Raw genomic sequence first — 14338 nt, forward strand, 5'->3', positions numbered from 1 at the left:
ACCACAATGGATTATGTAGAGGATTGTGGGTATGAAAATCTCTCACTCTCAAGCAGGGGCAGAGGCAAGGGGGGGCGAGAGGGGGCAAGTGCCCCCCTTGACCTCCTTAAAAAAATCTAAAGTAACAACTCAAATATTACGTTATCAAGTATTTTGACCTTGACACAAACGTTCCACACGCCTAGAGACTAAAGAAGAAAGCAATATTAGGTGCAAACTTCATAACATTATTTTGTCCTTTTCCAAACAAAACAAAGTTCTGTGGGTCCTACTCAACACACATGCTTTTTTTCCATGCCACATGTGCTCAAGCACTGGAAATTTTTTTCCTGGAGTGCTTTTCTTAGGGCAATTTGTTCTTCAAATAAGGTATTCCCACATAATCATAACTACTTACTACTTAAAGAATAGAGTAAAAAATACTGAATTTTGCATGAATGAAAATACAACTTTATAATTCTTTTATATTGATTTATTTTTTCAATTTATTTTAAGGAATCAAATTACATGTTTAAATTCTATATATTTAGAATAATCTCTTAATTTGATTGTTATTAACTATGATTTTTTATGTTTTATTTATTTTAATAATATGAAATATATACTTATAATGAATTAAGATTATGGAGAAGCCAAAATTATAATAATGATTTAGATTCAAATTCTAAACAAACTCATATTGAGGTGTATTTTACTAATCTTCCAATTGAACAAATTAAATTATGTATGAAAAAATAAATTAGAGTTTATATTATATTAGATTTTGTACAACAATTGCATTAATAGTATATAACTCTATATCTATTTTGTTATTAACATCGATTAATAATATTTATTAATAACTCTATATCTATCAAAAAAAATATTTAAATTAATTTTACTTTCAATCTTGCTTTTGAATTTTGCCCCCCCTAAATTGAAATCCTAACTCTGCCACTGCTCTCAAGGGTAATGGCTAGGTTTTTCTCTCTAAAATGCACTCCTCTCAATATGTGGGTAATGTGGGTATATATAGTGTGGGTAGAGACCTGGTGTATTAGATATGACAAATTGGCAAAACAGAATGTTTCACGGGTATCTTGCGGGATGGCCTTACCTGTGAGACACTCATGAAAACCAGATGTCACCATCTGTCATGACTCTTCACATTCCAGTCATGTGTTGAGCACATGCTTCACTTTGCGGGAAGGCTTCTCACGAGCAACTCGCGAAAACACCTTTGATCTACAATGAGTCTTGAGTCTTAACACTCTCTCTTACACACGACCCTTACAATGAAATCTCATATAAAATATAGGGTACAAAAGATTGAACAAAATTACAAAAAAATTTGGCACGAAATTAAAGCCAACACAAATTAGTTGTAAATCACAACTTACAATTTATTTTTCATATCCTTTTCATCAGTTTTCTTTTTTACCAGCTTTTGAGATTTGTAAATTACTTTCTATTTAACAATTAATTTCATATATATAGTGATATAACGCATGGTTTAATTGTTTTTTACCATAAACTTTAAGGCTTGGGCTGAAGCTTTTTTTTTTTTTTTTTTTTAACAAGATTTAATTTCTACTTTAATCTAATCTAAGTGTATATGTGTGTGAAGCTCTTTCTTGGAGACTTAAAACCCGGCCCTTGCCCCCCACACCCCACAAGCATTTATACTTGTGAAGTGACCACCGTACCAAGGGTGCGTGGTGGTTGGGTTGAAAGCTTTTTAAATCATAGAATTGATTGTCATGTGCGTAAACTACTTTTATGACAGATGTTTTGAATTCTTTAAATTCATAAACATTACCTATACAGCTATGAAACAACGGGTAGAAAAAGCTACGATGCAATTGAAATATGGACTTAATTTTTTATGGCTACGTCTGACCACATTATTATATGGATGTATGTGGTCATGTTAGTAAGATATAATATATATGCCTATGTTCTTAACTCACTCACTTACAATGTGTATACGCACTATTTGCACTATTTTGATTCTTTGTGGGAATTCAAAACATTGATAAAATGAATGTCATGACAAGTGGGTGATTTGTACATGGATACATTAATAAATGTGTGTGGTGGACTGGACATGGATGGAATCAAGGGCACATTATTGTTTAACAATTTGGTCTTTGATGGAAATTGGTATAAGTGAGGATCTATTAAATCTGATCATTTTTCTTAAATAAGGTTTGTTTAAAACAAATTTTATTTATTTATTTTATTTTAAATAAAGTTTTGTACATGATGATTCTAACCTGTTAAACCTCATTTTATTTATTTATTTTTTTTGGGTAGTTTTATCATTTTTTGCTAGCAAGTTACTAGTTAAAACATTTTTTATTTTATTTTATTGTAAATAAAGTTTTGTACATGATGATTCTAACCTGTTAAACCTCACTTTAGCTTCTTCTTCTTCCTTTTTTTTGGTAGTTTTATCATTTTTTGTTGGCAACTAATGTTCAATTTTTGAGGTGAACAAAGATGAACATATTATCTTCAATTAACAAATTATGGATTATAAAATAAATTATATCATATCACAAAATAATTATATATTCTCACGCATCGCGTAGGTCTGTGACTAGTTATATAGACCATAAAAATTACCTTAAAAAAAAGGTGCAAGTTACATAGACCATAAAAATTTAGTACACGAACTGACTATAAGGGCAAAATTGAGAATTTATTTCTTCACAGTCATGTAACTTGCATGCTATCATTAATTTCAACATTTATTCAAGCTATGAGATTCAAATTACATTGTTTGTTACAATTGGAGTGATGAATGCAAGTTTTCGTAGTTTATGGTACAAAGTGTAAGTACTTCGTAGTTTATGGTATTTTTTGTGATGAACTTTTTAATATGTGTATATATATATATATGTGTGTATGTATGTATGTATTGTTTCTTAATGATTGCGTTTGAAATTATGCTGCATTGTAGATTATCAGTAATGGGAAGTTGCAAGGTGCTGAACATCAAGTGGTGACAAATTCAAATTTAATTAGCTCGTACAACTGCTTCCTTCTTTATTAATCCATTAGATGAAACAAGTCCGCTATCTCGTTAATAAAAAAATAGAGCAAACAACTCCAAATGCAAACACATTGATTATCGCTATATTCTAGATATAGTGCAGAGGGGGGAGATATGAGTCCAACTTAATTATCGCCTCCAGCGAGATGGTGGTTGATCCTATGACCAAGGCATTTTGACTCTAGTTAGAAATAGAGTGCATGTGGGCAATGTAAGACTCGTGGATTCAAAAATCTAGGTGGAATACTACATGCGGTTGCATAGACGAAAGGACCAGGGATTCCCAGAGAACATAGCTATGTTGCTTCTACACAGCTCATACAGATCCGCCGATAAAATTGTTTGGGGAGAATCTTTAGAAATACTGGCTTAGAGAAAGTAAATAACGTAGAAGTCAATGTACATCGACACATGTTTGGTGTGTGTGGCTAAAGGACATTGGCGGCAGTATAGGCAGAATAAAATCCCGGAGGCGTGTGTGGACTAAGTTCCACATGTCTAGTGCTGTTCACTTGAAATAATAGTGAATCGATAAGACATCTAGAGTCTACGGCAAGAAATATTGTATATGACGAAGGGTGTGATTAGTGGAGTGCTAAAAAAAAAAACTGTCCTATATCAGCTTTTTTCCTAGTGTTTTCAAAAACTGCCACTATAGGTCACCTATTATAATAACTGCCGCTATAAACAAAGGCCGGCAACAATGCTTTTGTAAGTGCCACAATAGGTACGGTTGCCAGGATCAGGCATTGACATCGATCTATGAGAAGCATAGATGAGAATAAACATAAACCAATACCATGGGAATCATAGTATATGTTGATGGTAGCTAACACCATTAGTTATGGTGTGATTAAGTGGGAGAAGTTAATGTACAAAAGTGATGAGTAATCACACCATAATCACCCTCACTTATGCAATAACCCCCACTTGATGGATGATGATGCTTCACCAATGTTTAAGTAGAAAATCTCGAGGAGAAGAGATGGCTGTATCTTCCTCCGCTAGATTGCCACTAGACAACAACCCAATCTCGAGCTCACTGGACCTAATCTCAGACATTATTTTCCCCTCTTTTACTAGGTTCTCAAACCAATCAATTGACTAACGCAGCAAAGGCAATAGATCGGCCAATGTAGTAGTCAAACAATTACCCTCGAAAACGAAATTCTCAAGGTATGGGAAAACTCCCAATGACCCCCCTAATCGCGCAAAAAGAAAAGAAACTGAGGGGCAAGCTATTCTAACCTCAGAACCACTGACCATGGAAAAGCTAGAAAACAGAAAAAAGGAGGGAAAAATCTAAAAACCCTGAAACCCAAAAAGCCAAACACAAACGAAAGAAAGGAAAATTAGAAATCCACCACAATATGTATAGGCTGAAATGAAAGAAGAAATGAAAAGAAAAACGTTCCTCAAAGAAGAGAACCACCGCACGATGCACCAGTTTGGAAGAAAGTTGCAGAGTAAGGTTGGTGAAGAAGATGCTCAGAACAATGATTGGAGTTTTTGAGAAAAGTGAAAAGGAAAAATGAGAAGGGAAGAGGTTTAAAAACCAAGACTTAGAAAACTGAAAAACTAGCGGGAAGCCCAATAGTTCCAACAATAGGAGCATTAACTCCACCAGTCAAAACGTGCCACGTAGGCCACAACCCGGAGAGCGCCGCCACTACGCATTTAATGTGGAACAAAACCCCAAGAGTCATTTACCATCAGAAACCTTTCATATTCTATGGTCGTCATGACATGTCTTGACGACCATAGAATCGAGGGGCAACTGACAGGACTGACGAATTTCTCCTAGAGACGATCTCAACAATTACAGACGAGGACATCCTCAAATGAGTTAAATACCCGCATCACTAACGAAGACAACCTGGCCATTCAATGCAACCAATTACACCCAGAGTGGTTACGGGCCAGCTGTATGAGCCATTAGAGCACATTAAAAGCCACATTACACATCACAAAACATTACCAAAAGGAATATCAAGGCCACCATAACCACCTCAACGGCTAGGAGTTGCAAAAACATATATAAGGCCCCCACACTATCAAAAGGGGGTAAGAGAGAAAATACTGAGATGATTTTGCTATCATTTTGCTATTCTGTTTTACTTCATAAAGCTCCTTTGTATTAACTTTGGCATCGGAGATGTTATAGCAAGCACCACACCGGTGACCATCTTTGATAAGATACACGCAAGAGATGTGGGTTGGCTCCATTTGCTGACTGACAAACTTACGCTTCATCAGAAAATATATTTAACATTAAGTTATTAAATAAAGAGTTGTGTCTTTTGTATAAACTTATCTTTTAACAAAGAAAGGCCTCTCTTACCAAAGGATATGAAGGAATTCTCATTCAATTATACGTTAGATTATTGATCAAAATTTCCAAACCCCTTAAACCAGAAGGTAAATCTCAAATCTCTCTCTCTTTCACTACTTTCCTTTCTCTTTCATTTCCTCAGAAAGCAGAGTCCACTAAAATCAAAGAGAATTGGTAACAAAATGAACACCAGATCATGAACCATGGCTAGCCAATGCACCCATTTCAAGGCCCTTGAGTTTTTTGGAAACCAGTTGTTTAGTTTTGAGCATTTTTTAAGTGAAATTCACAATTTTAATGAACCCATATCATTTTTTTTCTTCAAGTAATTAAGTTATCTTTGTTTTTATTTAGTTTTATTATGAATCACATGTACTGGTTTTGTTCTAATTTGTAAAAGAGTTGTGATTTTCTGTGTGAAGTGTGGTAGTGGTTTTCTTTTGTTTTTTCAGTTTGCTGATTTGAGGATTTTTTCTTCTTTTGTTTTTTTTTTTTAATAATTTGATATTTATAATTTATAATGGGGAGGGGTGATTGAACTCCAAATGTCTCTCTTATAAACACCACAGGTGCCAACCAATTGAGTTACAAAAACTCTTTACTATTTGAGTTGGGACGAAATGATTGAAGGGTATTTTGGTCTTATTAGAAAAATAAAAATTAAATTGTTAAGTGCCTTTCATCTCCCTATAAAAAATTTGGACAAAATTTAGTTCCAAAAAAGTTTAGGAGTTATCTCCTTCAATATACTAGATACTAGGTAATGATTTATAATACTATCCATGTGTATTATTTGAATATGTCATATGACTCATTAAAAAAATCATATGACTAAAACTATATATGTATGTTTTCTCTCAATATCACAAATAATTAATCACAATATGTCAAAGAAAATAAACCACAACAACAAATAAGTTTATATACCTAATGTTTTGAAGGTTATATTGGTAAAATGATAATTAATTAAATGGGTGAAACAAGTTCCATAGGTTGGACACGAACACGACACATTTATTAAATGAGTTAGTCGTGTCAACCCGAATATAACACGAACCCATTAAATCTCAATCCATAACCTACTAATTTCATGTCGTGTTGTATTGGGTTCGTGGGTTGTGTAAAATTTAGCCACCCCTAGAACAAATAATGGGTGAGAAATGAGAATTAAACTCACCGCATCATCTGCTTACCCATTTGGTCCACCTTTTTTTTTTTTTTTTTGCCCTTTTTATGCAATCCCTTCTTTCACATAAAATTGGCACTTTCCTTTATGATCAAGCACATCCCGAATTAATGAAACTTCCCTAAATATCATTAGTAACTTTTGGAGGCAATCAAAAATTCAAAATATGGCTGACTTCCATCAAGGCGGATTCTAAAATGTGTATTGTTTATTCCTGTCAACCTTTCCCTTAAGATATATAAACAGAGGATTTTTCCATTAACATGTTTTCTCTATCTCTATCACGAGTTCCTTCATTCTTTTGGGCATTAACCTGAGTTCAAAGCTTTGTGGTATGTGAGTACATACAGCTAAAGCTTACGGTTGAATCTTGGGGGTGATCACTGGAGCCATATTGCACCAAGGATAAACTGCTTCCAATGGAGTGAAATCACTTCTTAGGATAGTGGATTAAGTTCCACGCCTCATGATGTAGCACAGAACGCCATGGCCTTCTTGGACTCTTACGCGCATCTGAAATCATCGTGTAAGGAAAAAAGGCACTAGTAGAAATCATGGGCCTCGGCCTCAGAGTTGGAATTGCATGAAATTTGGTAGGCTGAAGTGAAACGGCCTTCTGAGCAATAGTTGTTGCTTTGCCACGAAATACCTTCTGAAAATGGAGATTTCCTTCATTTTAGTCTCAAAAACTACAATTTTGCCGTTTATAGTATTTTTTGTTTCCTTAATAACCTTTTGATCAAAAGTCAGAATAAGGTCCTGCATGTTTTGGGATGACCTTAAAGTCTGTAGTTTATGATTTTGCATTTAACTCAATTTTTTCATTTTTGGTAAATTTCGGTATTTTGTCACCTAATCGCATAATTAATGCGAATTAGAGTTTCAGACGTTTTTCTCAGTATTTATATATTTTGTAGCTGTCAGAGGCGAAGTAGATTATTATCAATAAAATTGCAGAGCTTTTCTCAAATTTTTCTTTGGTGGATTCCAGTTTATCTTCTTGTAGATTCAGGGAACTCCTCATGGACTTGAGGTTTATTACCCATACACTAATAGTTTATTTTCTGTCCATCAAAGAGAGCATCGCGTGTGTTTTCCTCAGGCTTCCGCAACATCACCTTGGCTCTCAACCATCAATAAGTTTTTTCACCTCCATTTTGCTCTTGGTCTGCTTGATTTAATCTCAAATATTTTTTTTCCTTTTATTTTTATTACATTTTAGTCATATGATATTTTTAATTTTTTTTGATAAAGTTTTTTAATTATTTTTATAACTTGTTTAATATAGATAGTCTTATAAATCTTTGTGTATTGAAGAAAGAGATTCCTTCAAACTAATTTAGAAGAAAACCTTGTACATTTAAAATTCTTTCATAATCGGACTTGACATAAGTTGTTGTCTTATATTCACACGATATATATCTTTTAGTTTTGACAGGTACAAGCTATCTACCAAAAGTTGAAAATTTTATTTTAATAAAATTTTATTATTGAAGTTTGTTATTTAATGATAGAAATCTTTTTCACATGCTTGATTAGGATTTATTTCATTATTTAAGTATGGCATGTTATCTATGAAATAAAAAAATCATATTGGTTACGAAACCAAAGCCGCCCATGGAGTGATAATTTTTCGTAGACTTAAAACAATTCTTCATCATGGAGAATACCAATGGAGCCTATACTTTTTGTCGTGATATTATATGATAGAATGATGCTCTACAGTTGAGATAGTGACATTAAGAAGAAAAAAAATGTGTATATTGAATTATGGTTCTTTTAGTCAACGACTCAACAACTTGTAGTGGATGCTTTTTATTGACATATTTGTGGTCGATGTTCTCTCCACACCTAGACATTTCCTTCTTCCAAAGAGAGATTTGAGTTGTAAGCCATGGAGCACCTTGTTTCAAGCTGGTACAATGATCGATCCTTGCCAGAATCGTATATACTCCCACCAGAAGATAGACCAGGGATGCTCCCTCTAGGCAAAAATATTCCAGTGGTTGATCTTGGGGCTCATGATCAAACCGATATACTTCAACAAATTTTGGAAGCTAGCCAAGAGTTTGGAATGTTTCAGGTTCCACCCACATCTTTTCTTTTATTCTTTTACCAGACAATGATTTATTCCCAAGTGATGCTTGGCAACATTTTTCATATTTGATACATTTGTGTTTTGCAATGATTTGTACCATCTAATAGGTGATCAACCATGGAGTCCCTAGCAACTTAATAGATGAGGCCATGAGTGTTTTTAAGGAGTTTCATGCATTATCTGCCGAGGACAAGGCAATTGAAACTTGGAAGGACCCCAATAAGAGCTGCTACATGTATACAAGCAGTCATAATTTTGCAACTGAAAAGTTTCACTTCTGGAGGGATGGATTGTTACACCATTGTAATCCTCTAGAGAAATACATCCAATTTTGGCCTGAAAAGCCACATAAATATCGGTAAATCCTCATAGTCATAGACATGTTAATTTGTTCTTTCATGCTTTTTACCCTTTCCAAGTAGTGGCTTGATATACACATAAGAACAAAGATGAACTACATGATGATGTTTCATGTAACCTTTTTCAGAGAAGTTGTTGCGATATATGCAGCTGAATTAAGGAAGGTGGGCTTTAGGATTTTGGAGCTCATTGCTCAAGGCTTGGGAGTCAACCCCGATCATTTTAGCAGTGAACTTGGTGAAAATCAAACACTGTTGGTCAATCACTATCCACCATGCCCAGACCCAAGTTTAACCTTGGGTTTGGGCAAACATAGAGACCCTGTTGTCATTAATATTCTTCTTCAAAGTGATGTATATGGGCTTGAAGTCTTCAAGGATGAGGAATGGATTGGTGTTGAACCTATTCCTTACGCTTTTGTGGTTACCTTAGGTGTTCTGATGCAGGTACATATATCTTCAAATGCTCTGACTATATACAATACAGTACTTCTTAATTTGTAACCTTTAACGAGTGAAAACTATAGGTCAAAAAAAAAAAAAAACACGAAAACTAGTTGAAATATATATAGGAAAATTCTGCTGCCACAACTATTGTGCACAACTTTGTGCACAACTCTGTGCACAACTTGCCCACGTGGCGAGTTGTGGTTGGTGGAAGGGTGACCCACCACCACCCTTCCACCAACCACAACTCACCACGTGAGCGAGTTGTGCACAAAGTTGTGCACAAATGTGTGGCACCAGAACCACTCATATATATATATATATATATATATATATATCTAAAAGCTGAAGTATAGTATTTATTGTTCCTACATCAATGTTAAGCACATCAACGTCCATGTCATTATTATTTTTTTTTTTTTTTTTTCAATTTTCCTATAATTATTTTTAACATTCACTTATTTTTTTAATATTTACAACTTCTTTAACTTTTCTCTCTCCTTTACCATTTCATCTCCCCACTATCCTTTACCTTAATATCACTATTCATCTTTCCCTTCATATTTCTTTATTTTTTTTTTATTTTTAGTTTTTATTCACACACTCTTACTATAAATTTGTCATCCTCTCTTCCATTCTTTGCATAGTTGCTCCCCATAAAAATGTTATCTCTTTCTCTCTCTCTTTCAATTTTTTGGTGGATCTTTTTACTTTTCTTGCATCTCTGCTTTAGTTTGATAAATATTTGTATTTTTTAGAACTCTAATTTGGGTTGATGAGATTTATTTTTGTATTTTAAGTTTTTTTTTTTAATTTTTTATTGTTAAATGTTATCCTATTGCATTATAAATAATTAAAGATAGTATATAAAAAATAATATTATCCTATTACATAGCATGATTTTGATAATTTAGTTTATTGTTATACCCTTACATAGCATGATTTTGCTTTTTGTTTCTTCTCATCTTATTTTATTTAACATTAAAATAAGATGTGATCCTCCATATCATTAAATTATTTATATTTTCTCATCTTTTTTATTTTGAAAAAAATTGAAAATTTAATAATTTACACTTTCTCCAACCTTTCTCATTCCCTTTACATTTTCATCTCCCCAAACCCTCTAACTTAATATCACTCTTCCTCTTTCCCTTTATCTTCTTTTATTTTGTTTCTTCTTATTATCATCCTTTTAGCATAAATTTGTCATTCACTCTTCCATTCTATGCAACATTTTCCCTCATAAAAAAAATGTTATTTCTCTCTCAATTTTTTGGTGAATTTTTTAATTTTTCTTGCCTGTCTATTTGACGTTGATAAATTTTTGTGTTGTTTATAACTTTATTATAGGTTGGTGTGATTTAGTTTTGTGTTTTATGTTTTATTTATTTATTTTTTGTTCACTTTGATTGTTGAATGTTATTATATTGTATTATAAAGAATTAAAGATAGTATATAAAAAATTATTATTATATATTACATAGCATGCTTTTGATAATTTGATGTTTATTGTTATATCTTTTATTTTTACTTTTTTTCTCCCCATATTATTTTATTCAACATTTAAATTTAGCTACATCNTTAACTAGTGAAAACTATAGCTCAAAAAAAAAAAAGTTGAAAACTAGTTGATAGTCCATTGATTTGTGGTACTTTACCGTAATCCATTGATTTGTGGAACCTTCTTGGAAGTTTGTAGTAACTCTCTTTACCCATTTCCCAATCCACCCACATATAAGCATTTCACAAGTTTACGCCCTTATTTTTTAAAATATTTAGGACAATATATTTATTTTGAAATTATTTAACAAAATATCCCTATTTTTGAAACTCAATTTTAACAAAATCAAGTTCTGTATAAAACTCGATATCTTCAAAACCAAGTAATATGTATATTTTTAATTAAAACTCGACATTAGCAATGTTGAGTTTCACTTGAATTTTCAAAAAAAATTAAGTGGCAAAATATGCTAATGTTGAGTTCCACTTATAACTTGATTTTTTTTAAAATTGAGTTTCAAAATAGGAACACGGTGCTTAATATTTTCAAAACATAAACATTATGCTAGATATTTTAAAAAATAAGGGCAAAAGCCCATTTTCCCCCAAGTTCACATAGTCAATTTATTTATTTATTTACTTAATATGTTTCAGTAACTTGGGGGGGGGGGGGGAATATAAGTTGTGACAAATAGTATTACATTACAATACAAATTTAACACTTTCTTTACCCTTTCTAGTTTTTGTTCTTGTTTGGTTTTTTGTTTTGTTTTTAAATCCTCAATATGCCTACTACGTAATATGGTTTAGTAACTAGGGGAAAAAGAATCTTATCTCATAAAATAAAATAAAACTAAAAACTAAAAAAAAAAAAAACTCAAACATTTTTTTTAGGTTTAGTCATAGAAAACCACCCTAAACTTCATGTGCCTACACTTTGCAGCCAAACTATGTATACTTACAATCATAACCCCAATTGTTACAAATTTTTAATTGCATCCCACAACATGATTGACTGCTCAAATTAACGATCACACATAGTCCATAAAATTTACTACATCAACTGACTACAAGAGCAAAACAATGTGACTTGCATTGTTATCATTAATTTTAACAATCAATTAAGGGGGATGCAGTTTACAAAGTTTGTTACAATTAAGGTGGTGATTGCAAATTTACGTAGTTTTGGATGAAAAGTGTAAGTGCCATAGTTTAGGGTGGTTTTATGCAAGTAACCATCTTTTTCTCCACACACACAACCCCACCCCACCCCCCCCCACCCCCAAAAAAAAAAAAAAAAATCTTATTTTTTTAGTTGTTTCTTAATAATAGTTCTTAGAGTTGTGTTGCATTGAGTTGTAGATTATTAGCAATGGGAAGTTGAAAGGTGCTGAACATCGAGTGGTGACAAATTCGAATTTAGCTCGAACAACTGCTTCCTTCGCTCTTAATCCCTTTTATGAAACACTTATAGAACCAGCAAAAGCTTTGGTTGATGCAAGCAATCCTGCACTCTGTAAGTCCTTCTCATACAAAGACTTTATTATCAAATACAAAGCCGCTGGCTCCTACAGTACAGCATTTGAGGAGTTTTTAAATTGGTACTCCTGATTAGTGGTTTGAGAAAAAAAGAAAAAGAAAAAAAAGAAGCTATTTTTCATTATCAATGTATAACCATTGATATCAAGGAAGTAAACATTAGTTAGTTAATACAGTTGTTCAATTACACGAGCCTGAAGTTGAGTGCAGTATTGGTTTTACATTGCACTAATATTATGATTATTGTCATTATCTTTATTATGGATAAAATTTTAGTGTCGTGAACACCAATTGAATATAAGATTTTGAACACATTGTAATATATTACGGATTCGCGACATAATAAAAGCAGGTGATGGCCATATAAATTAATTACCCTTTTCCAGTCTAGTCATTTATGCTATGTTTGGTGAGGGTGAACAATGAGAGGTTGTGAAATGGGAAAAGGAAAAAGGAGAGGAAAATGGTAAGAAAGTACAGAGAGTTTTGCTACTACTCCTAGTAGTGGAGGAGAAGAGAGGAGGCCTGCCAACATGCCTTGGTGAAAGTGGGTGGTTTGGAGCTTTATCTTTCGCTGGAATATTCTTCTCGCTGCTGCGATAGCAAAGGAAGGGGCTGTGTCTATGACCCTGTCTTTGGAATTTGCACTTCTGCAGGTTTTGTTTATGCCCTTACAGTCTCTCCATCAGTTTGAATTTTTGTATAATGGGTGATAAAATAGGATGAAATGAATTTTACTTCTCTTTTTCCATAGGCTCTCGATTACACCCCTCATTCATTGTTGTGACACATTCTTTTTATATAATGGCATCACACAAGAGTCTTTTAACCCCTAAACTCTGCTACATCAATCTCATATTTAGGGTCTAGGTAACAAGTCCCATACAAGGCATTTTTCTTTTGAATCTCTTCTCTATGTAGACTTTTATGTCTAGAGGTTCTTTCTGATAATTCATACAAATTAAAGAAAGTTCTTCCTTCGAACTTCTTTCTCTTAATTTGAAGTCTAGGCAATCTACTGCTATTTAACATATTATGCCTCTGGAAATGTAGTTTGACATCTCATTTTAGCCTCTTAAAACCTCACGATGAACTGTTTGGCAGTCTCATCTACCCATTGTTTTAATATACCAAATCTTCCATTGAGACACCTAAATCAGTGGAGGCAAAGTGGGCTTGGATTCCATTTCAACCCAACTGCTAATTGAATTTTGAGTGGGGGGAAGTGGGGTACTGTAAGGGAATCAGGAAACATTTGAAGCACAGTAGTCATTATCTGACAATTCATCACACTGAATTGTGAACCTCGAAATATGTTCCATAGCAGTTTTATCATCATTACCTTAAAATGTGATAAATTTGGAGTCTTGTAACTTCTAGGAAATTCCGCTTCCCTATCTATCCACTCAGGGTAAGTTTTCCAATACAAAGGTCTTGCATGCCTTCATAAACTAGAACCATATGTTTTTTTGATTAAGTCCATTAATTGATCATACCTTACTTGACCTGGAAAGGGTATAGCATTTGGTACTGGGTCTTTGAATGGTGGTCTATTGGGCTCTTGGAAATGATTCCTATCTCCCTCTTGACGATCAAAACTCGCCCTTGCATTTTCTTGGACATTCCTATCATAGCCATTTTTGGCATTCTCATGAAAGCCAAATCTATGTCACTATTTTCATTACCATTGTTATTTAAGTTTGGTGGCCTAGGTATCTCATTTCAAGGTACCTCAATTTGAGGTTGTTCAATTCAAATTGGTCCATTCCCGGTTGCTCCATTCGAGGCTGCTCAACTCTAGGTTGTTCAACTTTGGGCTGTTCAACCCTGGGTTGTTTAG

The 14338-nt window shown here is 33.4% G+C and overlaps 1 protein-coding gene across 1 annotated transcript; it reads left to right on the top strand.

Moving 5' to 3' along the window:
- Window positions 1-8372: 8372 nt before the first annotated feature.
- LOC112003044 (hyoscyamine 6-dioxygenase) lies at window positions 8373-12875 on the top strand. The gene is made up of 4 exons (XM_065777936.1): window positions 8373-8638; window positions 8761-9011; window positions 9141-9459; window positions 12322-12875. The coding sequence occupies exons 1-4, from the start codon at window positions 8450-8452 to the stop codon at window positions 12568-12570; spliced, it is 1008 nt and encodes a 335-aa protein (XP_065634008.1). The 5' UTR covers window positions 8373-8449; the 3' UTR covers window positions 12571-12875.
- Window positions 12876-14338: the final 1463 nt, after the last annotated feature.

The sequence above is a fragment of the Quercus suber genome, unplaced genomic scaffold (genome assembly GCF_002906115.3).
Source record: "Quercus suber isolate HL8 unplaced genomic scaffold, Cork oak 2.0 scaffold_169, whole genome shotgun sequence".
Lineage (NCBI taxonomy): Eukaryota > Viridiplantae > Streptophyta > Magnoliopsida > Fagales > Fagaceae > Quercus > Quercus suber.

Excerpts from the sequence above, each read along its gene's own strand:
- LOC112003044 (XM_065777936.1), top strand. The coding sequence starts at position 8,450 with ATGGAGCACCTTGTTTCAAGCTGGTACAATGATCGATCCTTGCCAGAA. Across the intron at positions 9,012-9,140 it reads GAAAAGCCACATAAATATCG|AGAAGTTGTTGCGATATATG; the intron begins GTAAATCCTCAT and ends AACCTTTTTCAG. Across the intron at positions 9,460-12,321 it reads CCTTAGGTGTTCTGATGCAG|ATTATTAGCAATGGGAAGTT; the intron begins GTACATATATCT and ends ATTGAGTTGTAG.